Source organism: Odocoileus virginianus, chromosome 6, assembly GCF_023699985.2.
Source record: "Odocoileus virginianus isolate 20LAN1187 ecotype Illinois chromosome 6, Ovbor_1.2, whole genome shotgun sequence".
NCBI lineage: Eukaryota > Metazoa > Chordata > Mammalia > Artiodactyla > Cervidae > Odocoileus > Odocoileus virginianus.
Genome location: NC_069679.1, coordinates 68,978,474 through 68,996,427, shown reverse-complemented (window position 1 = coordinate 68,996,427; position 17,954 = coordinate 68,978,474). Strand labels below are relative to the sequence as shown.

The following is a 17,954-nucleotide window of genomic DNA, read 5'->3' as shown; positions in this document are numbered from 1 at the left end:
TAAAATAGCCCACACGCTGCCCCGCAGCCCTCAGTCACCAGTGTGAAAACCTCAAACTCCAGCCGTCCAGCAGAGACACCTCAGCCTATTTCTAGTATGTTTTTCCAGTTTGAGATGTCTCATTCCTCCCAATCCCTCTTCCTCCACCCTTGCCCCAGGCCTGTTAGTCCTCTCCCTCCCTCCCTCCCCCCACCGTAATTTTTTCCTCTTGAACTCAGCCTATCACGACTCTTCATCAGCTGTGACCCTCCCTGGGGCTCTCTCAGCCACTCCCGGTTTCCTTCTTGTCTCTCTTCTCCCTCTCCCTGCCCCTGGCTTCACCTCTTGCTCTGCCTGCATCTTATTTCCTCTCTAAACGTCTCCGCATTTTTTTTTTTTTTTGCCCTTCCTTTCCTGACAATCTCAGGCCCATACTGTGGATTCCCTCCAAGGATGCTTTCTCACTCCAGCCCCACTTCCTAAAGATGCATTTGTTGCATCTCCCCATCCTGCATCTGCCTGCCCTCCCCTGAGGATGCTCAGCACGCTTCCCTCTCTGTATGCCTCCTTGTCCCCTGAAAGACACGAACCTCCTGCAGTGTAAGACCTGCTGCCGTGTATAGCAAAGAGCCCAGGCACAAAGAATCAGTGTTTGAAAGGTGAAGGCACTTACCTGGAACCAAAGGTAATTCAATGGCAGATGAAAAGCTGATCTTCTAAGTCCGGGACTCTGGGAAATGAACAGCACCAATTGTGCCAGGTCTACAGAGACTCTGACTTCTCACCTGAGCTGGGCTCCTGCTGCTGCATAGGGGTCCTCCCCACCCTCTCCTGCTGACTCCCCACCACCTTCCTCAAGGAAAAAGCTGCCTTCCCAACCCTCTTGCCTCAAGCAAGTAGACTTCTCTGTCTTGGGATCTCCAGGCCAAGGATTTTAAAGGCACCTACGGTCAAGGGAGTAAATGAAACACTCTGGAGTCATCTCTGCCCAGCATGGCTCTGTTGGGTCTCAAGGGTGACCCCTCAGAAAGCAGTGGGTGTGCATGCTCAGTCACTTCAGTCGTGTCTGACTCTTTGCGACCCCATGGACTGTAGCCTACCAGGCTCCTTTGTCCGTGCAATTTCTCAGGCAAGAATTCTGAAGTGGGTGGCCCTTTCCTTCTCCGGGGGATCTTCCCAATGCAGGGATCAAACCCATGTCTCTTAAGTCTTCTGGATTGAGAGGTAGATTCTTTACCACTAGTGCCAGCTGGGAAGCCCCTCAGAAGGCAGAGTTCATGTCTTTAAGAGGAAGGAGAAATGTCTATAGAAGAGAGTTGCTAAACACAGGAGGGGGGGAGGATAGGGGACTGAAAAACCTCAGATTTCCGTTTACAGCACATAACACATCTCTGAAAGTACTCCCCTTAGAAGGCTCCAATTCCTCCCCCTGGGCCAGCATCGCAGGGGGGTTAAAGAAATGGGTCACTCATGGGAATTTACAAGATGTATTCCTATAGCACAGGAGCCCATTGGAGGAGTGGAAATGAATTGGTCCCCTGGCTCCTGGGGTCAACACCCTGAGGGTGCTCTAGACATCTTCATGTCTAGAGCAGCAGGCCCATTAAGGCTCTGAGATGGTGGGAGGCTGGAGGTCCCTGGGACTGGAGATGGAACTACCAGAGTTTCTCTCTGGACTCCTTTTCCCTTGTATCCATCACTAAACCCACCGTCATAGGACTGTGATGGGGATGGGGCAAACATTTTCTACCTCCTCAGAATTAGTGATTAGGGCCCAAGATAAAGAAAACAGAGATGCTAAGTATCCCATATTGTAAAGAACAACAGTTAGGGCCTTGATACCCTCCGCTAAGAGAGCATGACACTTGAAATAGCTCTGGAACTAACCACCCTTCCCCAGCCTAATCTATAAAAGGAGGATGGGGGAGAGAGTGGAAAGAGATAGATAAGAAATACTGGGTTGCCTCCTTTCCTCCTTGAAGGTGAAAAAGCAAGGAGGCTCTGAGAGAACTGTTCGTGCGGGTGTAAGCTGGCTGTTGATCTGACATCTCTTTTCCCGATTAGACATCTGTGATGCAGGCAACTTGCTGATCAGGCTCCAGACTCTACCTAGTGAAGCAGGGAGGGGAGAACTGGGAGAGATATAGAGAGGAGGCGATGAGGATCAACCTGCACTCCCACCAACTGCTACGGCAAGGCTGTGTGAGTTTCCCAGCTATAATTCAGGCCTGAAACCCAAGGCAAGGTCCTCGGAGCAAAGTGGACATGGCATTGTGCATTGGTGTGTGGAAGTGTGGAAAAGGTCAAGCCAGAACTGGACTTCCCACACACAGGCCCTGTGTATGGGGTCGCAGGGGACGGGGGGTGCCCACCCAGACCCGGCATGGGCCCCACAATATCCCATACGGTATTTGAGCATCTGCCACCCAGAGGGCAAGCAGCACCAACCTGAGAAGCTGCCACACTGAGCAGAAAGGGGAACAACTCTTGTCTGTTAACAGACCCCCCTTGGACTCCCCGGCAGCCCAGTGGTTAGGATTTCATCTTCCAATGCAGGGGCTGCGGGTTGGACCCCTGGATAGGAAGCTCAGATCCCACATGCCTCAGGGCCAAAAAGCCCCCAAAACATAAAACAGAAGAAATATTGTAACAAATTCAATTAAGTCTTTTAAAAAATGGTCCACATCAAAAATACCTTTAAAAAAAAAAAAAAAAACAGAGACACTCATGGCTTTCCTTTCCTTCCTTCCTTTCCCATCATCTTGGGAGAGCTGCTTCAGGATAAAGTAGAGGAAGAAATGTCTCAGAGACTGACTGAAGCCCCACTGCTCTTCTCTTCCAAGCCGCTGGGCTGCCAGTTCACCATTGGGCACCCCAGTATTCTTGGGCTTCCCCTGGGGCTTGGTTGGAAAAGAACCCGCCTGCAATGCAGGAGACCTGGGTTCGATCCCTGGGTTGGGAAGATCCCCCGGAGAAGCGAAAGGCTCCCCACTCCAGTATTCTGGCCTGGAGAAGTCCATGGGGTCAAAAAGAGTCAGACATGACTGAGCAACTTTCATAGACAGACAGACAGACAGGGGAGGAGGAGCTAAACCAAGCTGGAGACTGAAGCTTTGTCATTGGACAGAACTGAGCTGGTAAATAACTGAAGTCATCAAGAAGGTATGGGAACTGCCTGAGCTGTCATAAGGAAAAGGAGTACGTCAAGGCTGTATGTTGTCACCCTGCTTATTTAACTTCTATGCAGGGTACATTATGATAAATGCTGGGCTCGAGGCAGCACAAGCTGGAATCAAGACTGCCGGGAGAAGTATCAATAACCTCAGATATGCAGATGACACCACCCTTATGGCAGAAAGTGAAGAAGAACTAAAGAGCCTCTTGATGAAAGTGAAAGAGGAGAGTGAAAAAGTTGGCTTAAAGCTCAACATTCAGAAAACTAAGATCATGTCATCTGATCCCATCACTCATGGCAAATAGATGGGGAAACAGTGGCAGACTTTATTTTTGGGGACTCCAAAATCACTGCAGATGGTGATGGCAGTCATGAAATTAAAAGACTCTTACTCCTTGAAAGGAAAGCTATGACCAACCTAGACAGCATACTAAAAAGCAGAGACGTTACTTTGTCAACAAAGGTCCGTCTAGTCAAGGCTATGGTTTTTCCAGTAGTCATGTATGGATGTGAGATTTGGACTATAAAGAAAGCTGAGCACCAAAGAACTGATGCTTCTAAACTGTGGTGTTGGAGAAGACTCCTGAGAGTCCCTTGGACTGCAAGGAGATCCAAGCAGTCCATCCTAAAGGAGATCAGCCCTGGGTGTTCATTCGAAGGACTGATGTTGAAGCTGAAACTCCAATACTTTGGCCACCTCATGTGAAGAGCTGACTCATTTGAAAAGACCCTGATGCTGAGAAAGATTGAGGGCAGGAGGAGAAGGGGATGACAGAGGATGAGATGGTTGGATGGCATCACCGACTCAATGGACATGAGTTTGGGTAAACTCCGGGAGTTGGTGATGGACAGGGAGGCCTGGCGTGCCAGGGTCCATGGAGTCGCAAAGAGCTGGACATGACTGAGCGACTGAACTGAACTGAACCCTGAGGAAAGAAGATGCAGTGGAGCACAGCTGAGAGCCAGGATGGCAGAGGGGAGATGTCATATTTGTACCCCCAGGGTGCTGCAATTACTCAGCTGCTTTCACGCAGAGTTACTTGCTGCCTCTCCAAGTTCTCCAGCACTGGGGCATGGCTAGTTACTTGAGACCTAGCCCACCCCCACCCCTCCCCTCCCCAGGGTGGGGCATGGTAGCTCATGGGGAGAGAAGGTGCATTTATCCTCTGTTTACCCACAAGGGAGAGAATGATCATTTCCCTAATGATCATTCCCTTTATGTCAGAAGTCACTGACATAAAATGCGCTGTGGAAACTGTGAAAAGCAAGTCTTTTTATTCTTGGACAATGTAAAAATTTTGATTTTTTTCCCATCAATATGGAAAATACAAAGATAATCTATGTTGTGACAGTCAGCAGAGTTTTCCACCAAATACTAATTCTACTTCTGTTAACAGATCCCCTTGGTCTCCCCAGCAGTCTAGTGGTTAGGGCTTTACCTTCCAATGCTGGGATGCGAGGTGGACCCCTGGTTGGGGACCTAAGGTCTCACATTACTAATTCTACTTCTGGGCACTTGCCAGCTGCCCTTGAGCTAGATGGGACGATGTCATTTGTCGTAGTCATTGAGATGCGAACAAAGTGACATGGCACTTCCAGATAGAAGCTTTAAGAACCAGGGTACAATGTAGCATGTTCTTTTTTTTGCCTTCACAATCAGGGAGAGTGCAGCCTCCCTCAACTTGGGGCCCTGATGACAAGAAGCACCCCTTGCTGATGAGTGATGGATATGTTCCAGGAGGGAGACGAAAACCTTTGTGACTTAAGTGCGTAGTGTGCAGGATGTGTGTTACTGCATCTTATCCCAGTCTCTCCTGATTCTTGTGAGTAATTCACCAACATGCCCAGCATCCAGTGAAGACACCACATCCAAGCAGTCAATGGCCCTCCACCGCCAAGCGTGTGGATGACCAGGGTTAGTGTATGTGTCACATACAGGATGGCAGACCATTAGCTACTGTCAAAACTTTGGTCAGGAAGACCCCAGGCAACAGGACCTTCACAGAGCAGCTACGGGAAGAAGGGGAGCAATGCACACAGTGGGAAGGATGAGGTTACCCTGATAAAGTGTTGGCACAGAAGAGTATAAGGAATGGGTCAGATTTGACAAGAAATGACAAGAGATACCTGTGTCACACACCTGACAGGCATATAATCAAGGTCATGCCCCTTCCTTGTTTAATTCACGAAAGTCACACAAAGGGGCATAGTGATCCAGGCCACAAGAATGAGGGCTTGGTTTGGTATCACTGCGTGAAAAAGGTCAAGTTTTGTCTGTCACCCCTGTAAGACTGGGCGGGGGGGGAGTCAAATGCCACAGACCAGAAGATCAGGTTTCCAAGAAGCTCTTCGATGTCCTTGGTGGGCACACCTAGTGGACTTGTGGGTCACTCAGAAACCTGGGAATAAGTGCTCAGATGAGCAGACTGACTCTGGGTTTTTTTTTTCCTACCAGCAGTCTGGTACTGCCAGATTCCCAGACTCCTGGGGAAACCAGGGATGAGTACCAGCCTGGAGACCCCTCTTAGAGTATCTGAGGGACCCCAGCAGCAGTCATCTCTTGACATCCAGCTGATCATGTCCCTGGTCTTCCCCTCCCCACAAAGGCTAAGCATGACTCAGGAGCCTTTGGGTGAAGGAATTAACAGGATGGGTCTACAGTTCCCTTTTCCTTGACTGCCATTAGGAATGGCCCACTCATCTTTGGAGAAAGCAGAGGAAGGCTAAACAGGGCTGCAGAGTCAACCCCAAGTCTCCCAGTGAGGTCTTGCATGGGCAAACACCTACCTTATTTCTCTTCCCCAATCCCTAAAGCCCATAATAGGCATCTTCAAATTAGTGGTTTTTTAATAAGACTCTAAACTATGCAGAGAAAAAATAATATGCACTCACAGCTGAATACAACCACACAGAATGAAGGAAGGAGAAGGCTGCTATTCTAGTGCCTGAAGGAAGGCAGCCCTCAGTGGGCAGAGCTCCAGGCCCGGAGGGGAAGACCTGAAGGTGATGCCTGGCTCTGCCTTTCCCAGCCTGGTGCAACCCAACAAGTCACTGAGCTTCTGAGCCTGTGACCACACCTGTGAGATGCGGATAATGACACCTGGGGCGCTGGGCTGGAGTTTTAGTTCAGGGCCTGTGGACACAGCAGCTCACTGTCAGCACTGGAGGAGGGAAACCTGCCGGACCCCATCTGAAGGCTGAGAACCTTTCCCAGGAACACTTAGCTAAAGAAAGGGCTGGGGGCAGAGTCATTTTCAAGGGCACTGTATTCTGTTTACCTGCAAAGGGTTAGGGGACAGAGGTGGCAGAAGGAAGTTCTCAGAGACGGGAGAGGAAGCCACTTCCGGACACAGCTGCTTGTGCAGAGAGGGAGGCAAAGGGGAAAGATGTCTGTAGCACCAGAAACAATCTGGAGCCTCATCTCTGCTGCAGCGTCCACGCTGAAGGCCTCCAGCGACATAAGCCAGACCAGCAGCCCTGACCTGAACACGTGCCCCAGAAAACGAGGGCACAGACGGCGTGAGCCCCACGGGGGCCTGCTCCCTGTTGACAGCTGCTTCCCAGCCTGGGGTCTTGTGCTCAGGATCATGGCCAACATGCCCACTCCCATCAGCCTGAGCCATGGAACGGCTCCCCCAGCCCTGCCCACAAAGCACCACCAGCAATATCCCCTACCTTCCAGTGATGGCTTGTGGGGCTAGCTGCATAGGTGCAGGTCAGAAGAAGTGTTACAAACAGGGTCCCAGCACTGTAGGCAAGGGCCCAGGGGATCATGGTCTTCCCTGCAAGCGGGGCACCACCCATGGCCACTTCTGGCTCCCTTTTTGGTCTAGCACCTCAGCCTTCCTAAGATCAGAGTGGAGGGCACCCCGGGCCACAGTAAACAACTAAACCGTTAAGGAAATGAACGCTTTCCATCAAAGGAAGCCACCCAAAGAAAGAGGCAACCGCCACCAAGGTTTAAGCATTTTTTATTTTTTATAAAACAAGCTACAAACGGTCTCCCTCCCTCCTCACAAAGGAAAACCACACAACTCTGCCTCTACACGTGTGTGAGAGAGAAGATGTCCCGGGGAGATTCCAACTTTCTTCACGGAGGCGCTTCCTTCAGGGCAGGGGAGGAGGCTGAGGTCTCCCGGAAAGTCCACCCAGCCAGCACACCGGGCCTTCTGGTCCAGACTGATGGGCCAGGGCTCTTGTTCCATCCTACCATGTTGGGATGGGGTCTCCAGTCACCCTGACACAACCTCTGGGACTTTTCGCCAGGACAGCAAGAACCTTCTCCAGTCAGAGGATGGGATACTGGGATGGGATAGGAGATGCACAGAGACGCAGCCAGATATCCAAAAATAATCCACAAATTTCCAGCCGGCCCTGGAAAACTGCCCACCCTCCCTCCCTCCCTGCTGCTCTGGATGCTCGTGGGAAGGAGGGCTCAGAGTCACCTGTCACCCTTTGTTGGATGACTGTCGGATGGGCATGCCTCCCGCCCCCCGGGGCAGGAGGAAGCTGGGGTACGACTCTAAGGCTGGGCAGTCCACGTTGGAGTCACAGTAAAACGCCTGTGGGAAGCTAGGCCTGGATTTCCCCATGGCTGGGCCATTCCGTCTCACTTCCAAGGGAGGCAGAAGTAACAGGCCCAAGATGAATTTGGCCCTGGAACTGGCCTCAAGCCTGGAAGCCCGTAAGAGCATTTAGGAAAACAGGAAGAACCTCGGTACTGAGTTTAAAAAAAATAGAAAAGGTTGAGTGACCAACAAGGTGATGGACACAACTCTTCCCTCAGGCTTATGCTGACCAGAAGACAGGAGAGGAGAAAGAGGACTGCAGAAGTAGCTGCCTAGTCTGACCTTAGCATTGGGCGCTGTCTCAGGAAGCCTCCTTCATGGGTGGGCGAGAGGTGAGAAGCCTTGGGTGGGCACCATCCTCACCAGGACAGGCCTTCTGTCCTTCTCCCTCCACTGCTCAGATATTAAATTTAACTACTAAATAAAAGGCCCACGGGGTGTCTTTTTCTTCTCTGCCTCTCCTCTCCTGTTTTACATGGAGTAGGTGCTAAATGTGACTGGAAATGTTTCAAGACGACCCTAACGCACATCCTTTGAGGGCTGTATGTTCAGAGGGCGTCAATGGCACTGTGCACCCACTGAGTCTGGGCCACCTGGGGGTCTGGATGGCCTGACCACATGGGCGCTGGAGGATGGGGACCCCTGAGGGCTACGGGCCTCCCTCCAGGGGCCACTCCCATTGACCTGCAATGTCCACTCCCTCCCTTGAGAAGGTCAACCGCCAAGTGACTTGTGGCTCTGACAGCCACGGCAGAAGGTGGCCCCAAAGATACCCACGGAGTCTGCACTGTGATCACAATGGAATCCAGGCTGGCCAGGGATGGAGTCCTGGGTTCTAGAAAGCGGGGCTGTGTGTCCGGAACCCTCACAGCTCAGAGCGGGGAGAGGGAGGGGAATAAACAGACAGCAATGCCAACACCTGTACAAAAGAACTATACAATTTACATATATATTTATATACAGTACATAAATCTCTTTCTTCTCAGTCCCAGCAAGCCCCCCGCCCTCCACACCCTAAAAGTTGTCAGTAGCAGATCCAAAAACTTAACAATAAAAGAGAATAAACAGTCTCTCTTCCCTTTCCTTTTCCCACTGCGGTATTAGATACTGGTGTTTAAAAATGAAACCGAAAAAGAAAACACACAAATAAGAGTTATTAAAAGTGCAAACACGATGGGCACCACTTATGTTACATGGGATGTGGCTGGGCCGTGGGCAACGTTGAAGGTTAGCTGTCTGATGATCCATCCTGCCTCCCTGGTCTCTCCACCTGCCCTTTGGTTTTCCGCTCCTTAGACGAGGCGTCCTACTGAGAAGGGAAGGAATAAGCAAGAAATAACAGCTGGGTTTAAGAGAACTCTGGGCTTCCCTGGTGGCTTAGATGGTAAAGACTCTGCCGGCAATGCAGGAAACTCGAGTTCAATCCCTAAGTCTGGAAGATCCCCTGGAGAAGGAAATGGCAATCCACTCCAGTATTCTTGCCTGGAAAATCCCACAGACGGAGGAACCTGGCGGGCTACAGTCCCTGCAGTCACAGAGAGTCGGACACGACTGAGCAACTAAAACACTTTTGTGAGGACTCCAAACACAGATATCCATTTCATCACTCGAGTGGGTTTTCTGTTCAGGGTTAGACGCCATCCTCCGGCAAGTCAATGGGAGAGCTGGTGGGTTTTTTCAATGGAAGGACTTGTCTCCAGCCTCAGGGGGTGATGACAACAATCCTGATGACTGCGCTTCATAAACTGGGAAGGACTAGTTAAGAAAGAGACCCAGTCCTCAGAACACTGTGCTGGGAAGTCAGCTCCCCCAGTGAGGAGTCTGGTTGGTGAGAATGCCTGTGTTCATGGGGCATTTCCCAAAATTCAGTCCCTCTGACCCAAAGCTACATTCACCCCCAAACTCTGTCCTCTCCACCTGACTTCTGCCCCCCACTAGGTGTGCAAGCCCCTCTCAGCCCACCAGAGGGCACCGCACGACACCAGATGACCACCGTCTGCTTCAGGCGCTGCATACCATCTGCCCAGGTGGGTTTTCTGTGGCTCCTGAAGCACAGAGACCCAGCAAAGCTGCCGGCAGCCCAGGGCTGTGTTGCTGTGTGCTGCGCTATACTGTGTCGCTTCAGTCGTGTCTGACTCTTTGCAACCCTATGGACTATAACCCACCAGGCTCCTCTGCCCATGGGATTCTCCAGGCAAGAGTACTGGAGGTGGTTGCCATTTCCTCCTCCAGGGGATCTTCCTGACTCAGTGATCAAACCTGGGTCTCTTACGTCTCTTGCATTGGCAGGTGAGTTCTTTACCACTGGTGCCTCTTGTGTTCCTCAACCACTTCTCTCATTTCTTTTCTGCATTCACCACAAACCAGGCACCAGCTTGTTAAATCTTCGCACCAAGTGAGGCAGACGCTATCATACCCATTTTGCAGATGAGGAAATTGAGGCTCAGAGACTTTGGGTAGCTTGCTAAAGATTACAGAGCTGGGAAGTGCCAGGGCTGCCTGCTTCCTTTGGGTCCTGTGCAGCTGGTGCCTGGCAAAGCTTCAGAGGACAGCCCGGAGGCCTCCGTGAGCTGGGTGGACCTGAGGTCAGCACACCAGCCTCCGCCTGGCTGCTGTGTGCTGTGTGGACCTTAACTACCAGCATGAGAAGCGGACCAAAGGCAATGCGCCAATGGAGCTCTGTGATTCCGAACCTGCTGAGCCCAGAAGTGCTCCAGGTGGGCCTGGGGGTCAATGCAAACACTGGGTAGTCTCCAATACTGGCCCTCAGCTTGTGCTCTGAGAAATGGGCACAGATTCTGAGTGTGCCAAAGCGTAAAGTCACCACACAGGACAGTCCCTCTCCCAGCCCTTCATCATGTGACCAGGATCTAAGGCACTGTGCCTGAGGTTAGGAATTGAGGACAGGGGCATGATGGTAGGGGAGAACCGGGAGCGTGGACAGCATGCAGTGTGATCAGTGCTTCTGACAGCTGCATGGGTCTCATGAAGACTAGTGTTATCTATCAAACCTTCACGGAGGTCCCTCAATGCCTCAACCACTTCGACAACTGCTTTGACTCGCTGTCTCCGTGTGTCGGCACAATGGCCCTGTGAGGTGGATACTATGGTTATTTCCACCTTACAGATGAAGAAACGGAAGTCTGCGATGGTTGAGTAGTTTGTACTTGGATGAAAAGAGCTGGTCTGTGGCTGAAGCAGGGTTTGACCCATGACACTGCACCATGTCTTGGGGACTAAAAGCCGTGGGGTCACAGAGAGGCATCCTCATCAGACAGGACTGCCTAGAGGAGCTGAAGGATGTCAGGGTGACTGAGATGCATGTTTAGAGATGGAAGGAGAGGGGAGGAAGCAGGCGGTAAGGTAAGAGAGTTTAAACTATATAAGGGCAAAGGGAAGTTGTTGAAGGGATTCAATCAGAGAAACGATAGCATCAGTTTTGGTAAAAAAAAAAGAATTCTTCTGGGGCAGTGTGGGAAATGGATTGGGGATGAGCATCACTCACCCAGGGTCACACCTCCCAGAGTCAGGGCCACGTACCTCAGCCACCTCCCCAGCTACCTTTTGGGTTTACCCTGTCAACCAAGGGTTAGAACAAGGAAAAGCCCTTATGTCTCCTTCAAGGCATTTCTCAGCACCAAACAACTTAGAATTACCCAAATTGTTATCATCAGCCCAGACCCTTCACCTACACTATGACTCTCTAATTTTTGGGGTGCAACCAACCTGACAGGTCCAAGTCATGTCTGTTATCTTCCCCACCCGCAGGCCTGCTCTGCTCTTCCTGCCATGGTGCCCATCTCAGTGAATGGACCGCCCCCCAGTTGCCCACACCAACCTTCATCCCTCTCTGCACTCAATCACCAAGCCCTGAAGTTCTACCTAGTCACCTCCACCCAGTACTCTGCAACCCTACTTGGTTTTCCCTAACTCAGGCCTCCATCATCTCCTGCCTGGTCGGTGCTCCAGCCTCCTACTGGGTCTCTGCCCTAAAAAGAGACCATCATCCCCCGATCCATTTCCCACACTGCACTAGAAGAATTTTTTTTTTTAATCAAAAAGTTCTGTGAAGAACTAGATGCAATCATTTTAGCTTTGTGGACCACGGACAATATACAACAGTCTTGGTTACATAGTCTTCTTTTTTGAAAATTACATCCTTTTAAAAATAGAAAGGACATTTGCTCCTTGGAAGAAAAGTTATGGCCAATCTAGACAGCATATTAAAAAGCAAAGACATTACTTTGCCAGAAAAGGTCCATCTAATCAAAGCTATGGTTTTTCTAGTAGTCATGTATGGATGTGAGAGTTGGACTATAAAGAAAGCTGAGCACTGAAGAACTGATGTTTTTGAACTGAGGTGTTGGAGAAGACTCTTGAGAGTCCCTTGGACTGCAAGGAGATCCAACCAGTCAATCCTCAAGGAAATCAGTCCTGATTATTCATTGGAAGGACTGATGCTGAAGCTGAAACTCCAATACTCTGGCCACCTGATGCGAAGAACTGACTCATTTGAAAAGACGCTGATGCTGGGAAAGACTGAGGGCAGGAGGAGAAGGGGACGACAGAGGATGAGATGGTTGAATGGCATCACTGACTCAATGGGCATGAATTTGAGTAAACTCTGAGAGTTGGTAATGGACAGGGAAGCCTGGCGTGCTGCAGTCCATGGGGTCACAGAGAGTCAGACATGACTGAGCAACTGAACTGAACTGAACTGAAAAATAGAAAAGCCACTCTTAGCTCACAGGCTGTACAGAAACAGGCCATGGACTAGACTGGGCCCAGGGGCTATGGTTGGCTGACCTCTGGCTAAGACATCACTTCCTTCCTGAAGATTTCCAAGCCTGATGGACTCCAAACAGAAGTAGGCACCTTAGGTATATTCCCACAATACTCTGCACTTGCTGAACTGTATAGAGGCCATCAGGTGTCCACCAGAATCCATGCTCTCCTCCTCTTCCTGGGCCCCAAACCCTCCTCACTGTGGGGTGTGGTCTAGTGATGGAGATCCAGCCAGTGAAATAGGAGAGGTGATGTATGTCACTTTCTGGACTGGCCCATCAACCCCGCCCCATGAGCACTGCTCCAGGGTTTACGCCATCAGCCTAACTGCAGAGGGAGAAGACCCCCAGGGTGACCTTGGATGTCACAGAATGAAGTTGGCAGAGTCATTCTCAGCCTGGCTCTCAGAGTGACTGCACCTGGAGCAATCTCCACTATCCCCCTACACACACACACACACACACACACACACACACACACACATATACTCACACACCCTAGGACCTGGAATCATGGTGAATTACTATATGGGCAAGAGGAACTAATTTCCACTGTGTTGAACCATTACATGTGTGGTTCTACTTGTCACTGCAGCCCGGCATATCCTAATACACCCTCATGGCACTCACCACAGTGTATGTAAATACTTTAGCATCTGTCTCTTCAGTAGACTATGGAAGGATAGGAAACGTACCCATCCATCCCTCCACTGTGTCAGGTGTCTAGCACAAAGCATGATGCGCTCCCAGTAAGTAGTCAAATAAACACATACCTGGGAATCTCGTCTATTGCAGGGTGGGGGTGTGGGGTTCCCTTGGTCCCCTCCCTCCAGAAGGGGCCAGTCCTGGAGGGCCAGGAGCACAGGCGAGCACTCACCTTCTTTGCTGACGCCCAGGCAGCCCTTCAGCTCAGGGCAGCGAGATGACCTTGTCCTTGTTCAGGTCACAGTAGTCGGTGAAACGCCGGGCGCACTTCTTAGGCTTGGCTTTCTTCTTCACGTAGCGCTTGAAGGGCTTCATCTCGCGCTTGTTGATGTCGCTGCTGCTGTTGCTGTCCAGCTGGCTGAAGTACCAATGCACCACACGCTCCTCCAGGGTGTGGCTGGGGTCTGGCTCCGAGAACCTGGGCCACAGGCAGACACCCCACCCCCGAGCAGCACTCAGGATCCCGCAGGAACCACCAGCCCCACTGCAAGTCTCTCCCACATGCTCCGATGCCAAGGGTTGCCGGCAGCCAGGTAGAAATGGCTCCTCCAAGCCCAAACCCTCCCAGCCCTGCTCAGCCTGCAGCAGAATCAAGTCACCCTTTTTAACTTCAGCCTCCAGCTGGACAGTTCATTTCTGGGGGGTCCCCGACTAGGTGAACCCACCACACCCTCCACCATAGCTAGGGATGTTCTCATACAAGATGGATGCTCAGGACATACCGATTGGATTTCATTCACCTGAGAAAACCACGGGGATCCAAACTGTCCTTCTCCTAGCCTAGTGTTACTGATGCACAAACTGCCGTCACACATGAACTTTTCACCCAAATGAGTGTGACTATGAAGGGAGCTTGGAGCATGTACCAACCACCCAGTGCCCAGGCTGGGTCCCAGGAGGGCTTCCAAAGCAGCAGGAGTAGCCCCTGGCTTCAAACTGTTGTCTTGGCAAGACAGAGTCAAAAAGAGTGAAACCAGACAGCAACAACCCAATGTGAAGGATGAAGTTCCCGTGGGCCATCGCTGTCGGGTACCAAGTGTGGTAGGAATTGAGAGAAGGAGGCAATTGAGATGGACACAACAGAGGTTCTATAGCTGGCAAGTCCAGACCTACTAACAGTGAGTCTTTCCACACAGAGGTCTTAAGAGAGGGCAGACCCAGGAAGCCACATGTTAACTCGAACACCTGGGGAATTCTGCTAAGAAGCAGAGTAACCTAGAGTAACCAAGAAAGCTTCCTGGGGGTCGAGATGCATGGTGGTGACTGCATCGAACACGGCCCCTGACTGTAACGTGACAAGAGCAATGCCTACACGTGTAATATACACAAGGTCTACCCATTCATTTTACTTATTCATGCCTCATTTTTTCCCCAAAAGGATTCAGGGTGCTAGGCAATACTGAAAACTTTAAAAGCCAATGATGAGTCTGTTCTAGAGCAGGTGACCGGCCAAGAGAACAGAGCCACACAAGTCCCATGGCTCCTGCTGCCAGGGTTGGCACTGAGTGAATGTGGTCCAGACCCTTGTGTTTAAAGCCCTGGGTAACCTTCCCTCAGTTGGGGGACTGAGGCTGAGGCTGGCCCATCGTCTGCAGGGAACCGGACAGACTACACCAGGGGTGCTACAGCAGGGATTCAGGGCCTGCCAGCACACTCTAAAGCTGTACCTAGCAAGAAAAATATTCAAGGCACTTGCCAATGCCTTGGGGTTCTTCTCTGGAATTTGCCAAGGTTTCCAGGAGGGAAGGGACAACCCTGACCCCTCCCCTATGAATGAGCCAGCAAACTCCCTCCCCACCCCACCCCCAAGTGACCTCACCATTTAGGGAAAAAGAAGTTTCATTACCAAAAAAAGCCAGGCGTCCCTGAATGCCCATTCCTAATTAAGTGGATTATGGTCTTGAGCAGGCCCCACTGGGCACCTTGGACCAGGTCCAAGACAGCACAGTGAGTAGATCAGCCAGCAGGACCTCATCCTGACGTATCTGGAGCTGAGAGTACCTGGGGAAGGTGTGAGGGACCGCCTGCTTCTAGTTTTGGGGAGTCTGCTAGGTCCGTCATAGAAACCAGACTTGGAATGGCTTGCCAACAGGCAGAGCTCAGACTGTCGTCTCTGCCAGCGCTTGGTATTTTGGTGGTTTTGAGCTTCCTCTATTTTCACTGCAACATTCACTCTCGTGCCTGCGGGGCATACACCAGGAGCGCCCAGAAACATCTCTATCAGGATGCTCCTGGAGCAGGAGGGAGAGTGGCCAGCTCCCTTGCAGAGCACGCTGTCGGCCTCCAATTTCCCCAAATGAAGGAGGACCCGGGCCAGGGAGGAGAGCCAGGACGGGCCCCAGGGGAGGCGGTCCAGTTATTCCCCTCCAAGCTTTCTACGGCGTCCAGGGTGGGGGGGGTCAGGGTTTCCCCCTCAGCCCCTCCCTTGAGGGGCCACGAGCGCCCCTGGTGAAGGCAGCTCTTCCTCCAACCTTTAGGCTCAGCATAGCGTCATGTCTACCTAGAGGCTGGAATAATAAAGCCTCAGTCGCTGAGACGGGAAGGGATGAGGTCATCCCACCCAGACGCCCTGCCAGGAGAGGCTCGCTGCCTCCAGCACGTGTTCCTGGGCTCCCGCCTGCCTGCCCGGTTCTCGGCGACTCTGTGACTGGGGCTCCCTGCACCTTCCTTTGGGCTAGTCTGCAGCAAGAAGCGGCTCTTCTCCCCAGGCGACAACCTCTAAGAGTTTCGTCTCAGGCCAGAGAGTGACTGTCACTTGGCTCCTGCTTCTTTTCCCCTCCCTTCCCTGTCTCCCTGGTCTGGAGAGCCAAGTTTCTGCCCTCCTCACTCCCAGCAGCACTTCCCAGCCCGGAGCAGCCATGACTTCGGACAGCTACACCCCTGCCTGTCCCAGCCCCGGCCCCCACTGAGGAGGGGCCCAGGAGAGGTGCTCCGAGGGCCCTCCATGCCTGCCTCTGGCTCCCAGAGCTCTGCTGAAACCCACAGGCTGCCTCTTCCCTCCCTTCTCCCCAGCTGGTGCGAGGCTCTCTGCTTCCGAACTCCTCTGACTTCCAGAACCCATGCTGCATCCTCCCCCAGATAACAGGACCCAGCTCTACATGTATAGCTGGGCGGTGCGAGGGTCCTGCTTTGGAATCCAACCTTTTGTCTAGGCCAAGCTCCAAGTGCATTTAAGGCAAGAATTTCTTAGTTTGGAGGAGATCGTGGACCCTCAGAGAACACAAACAAAGCCACAGTCCCTCTCTCTAAAATGCATGTGCACCCAGAACTCTGCAGATTTTAGGGGTTTAATGGATGCTCCAAACCTCATTCAAGTTAAGAACCCTTGTCTAGAGGGAAAGAGACTCCAGTCATGGCCCTAGAAGAATAAGTATGCACCTTCTGGGAGAAGATGGGATGAGACAAAAAACAGCAATTGGAAGGAGCCTGGGAGTAGTTTTCATGTTTCCAGCAAAGCATAATGGAAAAAAAAAAAGAAGAAAGAAAACTACCAAAGGCTTCTAGCTCAAAGCTCCTAAAGTGAGGTCTCTCTGGTTTCGCAGCAGCTTTAAGTCCCCAAACTACCATACTTCATACAAGAACTAGTTAAGAGTGAGACTTATCAGGAGTCCTGATTTAGCCAAACCGGCAGTGGGCATGTGTGAAAGATGGGCACCTCCGTTAGCTGAGGAGAAGCTGGGATTTTCCCAGGGGAGCATGGGGGTGGGGCAAGATGGCCTCCTCCAGAGGCCCCAGGAATCTCTCAACAGTCTTTGCTGGAGTCCTTCCCATCACAGCTAGGCTCCCCACAATTTACCACTGACCTCAAAGCCACACCCCACTGATCCCTCTAGCTCTTGCAGCTTTCTAGCAGTATCCTTTAAAAACACAGGCTACTTGCATTCTCAGTTCCAGGGTTACACTGGCAGGGACTCCGACCTCTCCCATACACGTGCACACAGAAACCCCACTGGGGTCATCAAAGCTGCTCATCGGGCAAGGGCTAAGGACCCAACATTAGAGCCAGTAATGGTTCCTTAGATCACCTAACAGTGACACCCAGGTCCTTGCTATGGGCCTCTCTGCAGGTAAAATTCCACTTCTATTAAAAGGGCTCCTTGGGTGTGCAAAGGATCCCGGTTTTCTTGGTATGGCGTGAAGAGCCAGTAAAATGCTGGTGTCAGCCCTGCCTCTGGGCTTTTGTGGTAGCCGTCCTCGAGCCTCCCGCCTCCAGGGAGAAGGAAAACCACTAGAGCCAGGCCCCTCCCTGGACTGGCCCCACCGAGTCTCTTCTCCCACACTGAGAAGCAGCAGGTGCCGCCCTTCCCCTGCAGCCCTCACTGCATCGCTTCTGCAGCCTCAGCCCGGCCAGGCCTTGGCTGCAATGCACAGCCGGAGAGCCAGCCCCATTTACCACAAGGAAACCGGTGCTGGCCGAGATCTTGGGCCCGATTCTGCTGTCCCAAGCAGTTTTAAACAAGGTGAGGTGGGATGGCCTGGAGGCATGAGCCAAGCCAAGCAGACCAACAGAGCCCCATCTGGAATCGGGTCCAGGCCCCACCAGCTGTGCGGGCGGGTGGGGCTGGGAAATGCCAAGTCAGCCGCATTCTCAGCCTCTTCCTTGCAAGACCATCAACAAGTAACCACACTGGGCAGGAAGGAGGAAGCCGCAAGACAAAGGGCTTCTCCTTGCAGGACCACGTGAGGGGCTGGGAGGCTCATGCAGCTCAGCCTACCTTCTCTCAACGTTGGCTTTTTCTAGGA

The 17,954-nt window shown here is 51.8% G+C and overlaps 1 protein-coding gene across 3 annotated transcripts in view; it reads right to left on the bottom strand.

The window, feature by feature from the left end:
• Window positions 1-7,108: 7,108 nt before the first annotated feature.
• Window positions 7,109-17,954, bottom strand: part of SMOC1 (SPARC related modular calcium binding 1) — a 139,982-nt gene continuing 129,136 nt past the window's right edge. For 2 of the 3 annotated variants that reach the window (XM_070469552.1, XM_070469554.1), the window contains exons 11-12: window positions 13,384-13,629; window positions 7,109-9,031 (exon numbers count right to left, since the gene is read on the bottom strand). In XM_070469552.1, the coding sequence (XP_070325653.1) occupies window positions 13,416-13,629 (214 nt within the window). In that variant the 3' untranslated portion in view covers window positions 7,109-9,031; window positions 13,384-13,415. The remainder of the gene's footprint in view (window positions 9,032-13,383; window positions 13,630-17,954) is intronic. The other variant, XM_070469553.1, reaches the window with a different exon arrangement.